This window comes from Sinocyclocheilus anshuiensis, unplaced genomic scaffold (genome assembly GCF_001515605.1).
Source record: "Sinocyclocheilus anshuiensis isolate Anshui unplaced genomic scaffold, SAMN03320099.WGS_v1.1 scaffold67, whole genome shotgun sequence".
In the NCBI taxonomy this organism is placed as follows: Eukaryota; Metazoa; Chordata; class Actinopteri; order Cypriniformes; family Cyprinidae; genus Sinocyclocheilus; species Sinocyclocheilus anshuiensis.
Genome location: NW_015552546.1, coordinates 2,817,458 through 2,821,687, shown reverse-complemented (window position 1 = coordinate 2,821,687; position 4,230 = coordinate 2,817,458). Strand labels below are relative to the sequence as shown.

Genomic DNA, 4,230 nt, shown 5'->3' with positions numbered 1-4,230 from the left:
ATAACTAATAATAATAACACGCAGGCCAGCGCTGCGTGCTGCTGTGGTTGTGTCCCAATCCTGTGGAGCGCGCGGCGCAGCCCAAACGTTACCCATCAGCCTCCGCCTAGCGCACTGACTGCTGCTCCACTGCGGACAACAATGACGGACAACATTCCGCTGCAGCCTGTCCGACACAAAAAACGACATGACAACAAACGAAGAGACGGGTAAGAGCACGAAACGACGTTAAATGACAACAAAAACGCGTCGACTGGAAAATGGAGGCTTGTTTATGGATGATAGCATGATGGCTAACAGCACTGCAACCATTAACCCGCAAAATGCTGTCGATAACGACATAATTTCGCGACGTGACACTGGTTAACTCATTATTTTATTATTATTTTTTATATAGCGTTGAATATTCGCTATGAAGATGTCGTCTGGGCGATATTAGTCTTGATATTGTTGTATATGGGAGAGGCAAGTGCACATCCGTGTTCCGGGACACAGGTGAATTGTTGTTAAGGATGTGTCTCAATATTTAAAGAAAAAAATAAATATTTCTCCCTATGTATTATGTTCTTTTTGGCCAAATATTTTCGGTGTGATGATTTTAAGGCCTTTTATGAGGATGGCCGACACACTTGGCACCCTGATCAGTCTTTGAATGCCATGCATACAATTGTCCAGCTATTTATAAGCACGTGCATATAAAATCACCACGGTAACCACAGTTTCCGTCGAAATGCCACAATTGCTACAATTATTGATGCTGTAACTCTGGTGGCTTTCACTAAGCAAATAAGTACCATGTTTTCTGGACATGTATCATGGTAGTACCATAGTATTCTTTTAAATGCCTAGGAATACCTGTCAGATCTTGGTTAAATGGGGGTCATGTCTGTATGATTGTTCAAATGTTGAGTCTGTTTTAGGCTTGTTTACAGTGTAGACTTTTTTTTTTTGTAAATGTTTGCTTTTGTTTGTTCCCCTTCCATTCCGATATTTTGAGAATAAAACCAAGGATGACTTTTCCAAAACTTTGTTGTGTCTAAATCAACATGTCATTACTGTTACAGAAAAGACTTGAGGACATTGAGGTGAATAATAGAGAGTGAGAGATGCTTGTCTAAACTGATTACAATGCAGGAAAATTCATTTTATGTTCTGGAAGCAGAAAACATTTAGCAAGTTACTTGTTTGCAATGAAGGCGAACTGAACTGAATCGATGCTATTAAAGGTATCTGATTTTAAAGTTAGTCTAAACCTTCTAGTAGATGCCTTTACAAAAGTACTAGTGCTATCACGGTGTTTACACTGCACTCATGGTACTTAGAATATGATGGTATTAAATACTCGGGTTTAAAACTACGTGAACTTTGTATACCATGCTACTGAATGATTACCATGCTATTTCCCTTACAAAAAAATGGTACTGAAAATCACGTACCATGGCATTTAGATGATACCTCAATGCACTTTCAGAAATACAGTGGAATTACTATGGTAAATGTCAAAAAAATAAAATAAAATGGTAGTACTTTTGGATATTTTGAGTTATTTACAAGAATACCATAGTATTACCATGGTTTATGTTAATGTGGTCTGTTGTCTAATGATTTTTTTATTTTATTTTTTTCAAATTTGAAAACAGGATATGTTATACTTCCATACAATTAGTATGGTGAAACTATATTTACTGTAATTTGTGACTCTGGAGCACAAAAGCAGTCATAAGTAGCACGGGTATATTTGTAGCAATAGCCAACAATGCATTGTATGGGTCAAAATGATAGATTTTTCTTTTATGCCAAAAATCATTAGGATATTAAGTAAAGATCATGTTCCATGAAGACATTTTGTAAATTTCCAACCGTAAATTTTTTTTTGATTAGTAATACGCATTGCTAAGTACTTAATTTGGACAACTTTAAAGGCGATTTTCAAAATATTTTGATTTTGATTTTTTTGCACCCTCAGATTCCAGATTTTCAAATAGTTGTATCTCAGCCAAATATTGTCCTATCCTAACAAACCATACATCAATGGAAAACGTATTTATTCAGCTTGATGTATTGATGTATACATCTCAATTTAAAAAAAATGTACCCTTATGACTGGTTTTGTGGTACAGGGTCACATATTTACTATGTCATTGAGCATAACCATTTCCGTTTGTGAGAGTAATTCTTAATAATAATAATAAACACTAAGTCCGACACAAAAAACGACATGACAACAAACGAAGAGACGGGTAAGAGCACGAAACGACGTTAAATGACAACAAAAACGCGTCGCCTGGAGAATGGAGGCTTGTTTATGGACGATATATGAAGGATAGCATAGCGGCTAACAGCCCAGCAACACTTAACCCGCGAAATTATGTTGATAACGACATTATATCGCGACATGACACTGATCAGCTCTTTATTTTGAATACATCATTGTATATTCGCTATGAAGATGTCGTCTGAGCGATATTAGAGTCTTGATATTGTTGTATATAGGAGAGACAAGTGCACATCCTTGTTCCGGGACACAGGTGAATTGTTGTCAAGGATGTGTCATAAATGTTTGAAGAAAAACATAAATATTTCTCCCTATGTATTCTGTTATGCTCTTTTTGACCAAATATTTTCGGTGTGATGCATTTAAGGCCTTTTGTGAGTATGGGCGACACTTAAATAAAGACCCTGATAAAGCTCTGATAGCAATATAATGCCCAGCTGTTTATAAGCACTTAAAAATAAAAGCACCACGGTAACCAGAGTTTCTGTCAAAATGCCATACTTGCTACAGATATTGATGCCATAATTGTGGTTGCCTTCACCAAGCAAAAGAGTACCATAGTACTAACATGATTTTTGGAGATGTAGTATTCTCTTAAAAGCCTATGAGTACCAAGGATAGACATGAAACTGCACTTTTAATTCTTTCAAATAAATAATATAAAATTGCATACATTATTCTTGAACTGAGTAAAGTATTTAAAGGGAGGTTACATTAAAAACATTCAATTTTGATGCTGTATACACTATTGTTATAGAATTGTTCTGTAGTCTGTACAGTATTTAATACAATTACATGAGAAAATGACAAGAGAACTAAAAGTAATCCCTTATGTTACATTTTTAAAGGAAAAATAATACCTTGTACTTCAACACAGGGATTGTTGCTGCTGTGGGTTATAAAAATGATATAAATAAACACAAAAGTGTCTGTTTAATGCAAAGCTGCCATCTTAATTTTGTTTTGAAATTATTTTCAAGACAGATATAGCTCATGTACTAAATAAAAAAAAATGCATGGTTTGTTGTTCTCTTAATGCCTTAAATGCACAAATTCAGTTTAGTTTTATTTTCTATAAGCTGTAGTCATTCAGTTATGCTTCACATAGACGGAAGTACAATACCCAATATATATATATATAGTTCTTGATAAGAGTTTGTTTGATGAAGGTGTTGGTAAAAAAAGCTAATATTTACTGACACTGTTTTGCCGCTTGCTTGAAAATATTTCTGTGGCTGCAGTGAAATTCCAGTATCTGGATGTGAATTTTCTTTCTGGTAAAGGGTCGTGAAGTACTTGCTTTACATTTCTGTATTAATTGAAGCGCTTTGTGAATCAAGCCCAAATGTAATGTTGATGATGTTGTATATTCAGGTGCTGCCCATGGTCTAGATGCTGCGGTGGGGGAGATTTCCGTCCTCGGACTGTGTGGTTGGGCCATCCGGAAAAGAGAGAGCAGAGATACCCAAGAAATGTCATAAACAACCAGAAATACAATTTCTTCACCTTCCTGCCTGGGGTGAGTGACTACAAACGTGCAGAGAGAACCACCAGGGTAATTCAAGAACATGTTGAGCAATGGTCTGTGTTGCTTAACATGTTCTTTAATTGCTCTGGTGGTTAACAGTTGCACATGAGCTGTTTGAAACGTTTAGGCTGATATTGTATTGCAGCCACTTAATCACATCCTAGCAACCACCCAGAACTCCCTAGCAACCACAGAACACCTTCACATCAGTGTAGCAATGCCTTGGCAACCACCCAGAACACCCGGGCAACTTGGTGGCAAATTTTGCACAAGTGGCACTTGCTTTTCATGTGTACAAATGTACAAATCTCATGTCCTCATGCCATGCAGAGCGCCACTTTAAAGGGGTCATATGATGTTGTTAAAAAGAACATTATTTTGTGTATTTGGTGTAATGAAATGTTTATGCGGTTTAAGGTTCAAAAAA

The 4,230-nt window shown here is 36.3% G+C and overlaps 1 protein-coding gene across 1 annotated transcript in view; it reads left to right on the top strand.

Annotated features, from left to right (window-relative positions):
* Nucleotides 1–58: 58 nt before the first annotated feature.
* atp9a (ATPase phospholipid transporting 9A) overlaps nt 59–4,230 on the top strand; it is a 57,642-nt gene continuing 53,470 nt past the window's right edge. The window contains exons 1-2 of the mRNA XM_016454706.1: nt 59–209; nt 3,650–3,794. Of these exons, the coding sequence (XP_016310192.1) occupies nt 142–209; nt 3,650–3,794 (213 nt within the window). The 5' untranslated portion in view covers nt 59–141. The remainder of the gene's footprint in view (nt 210–3,649; nt 3,795–4,230) is intronic.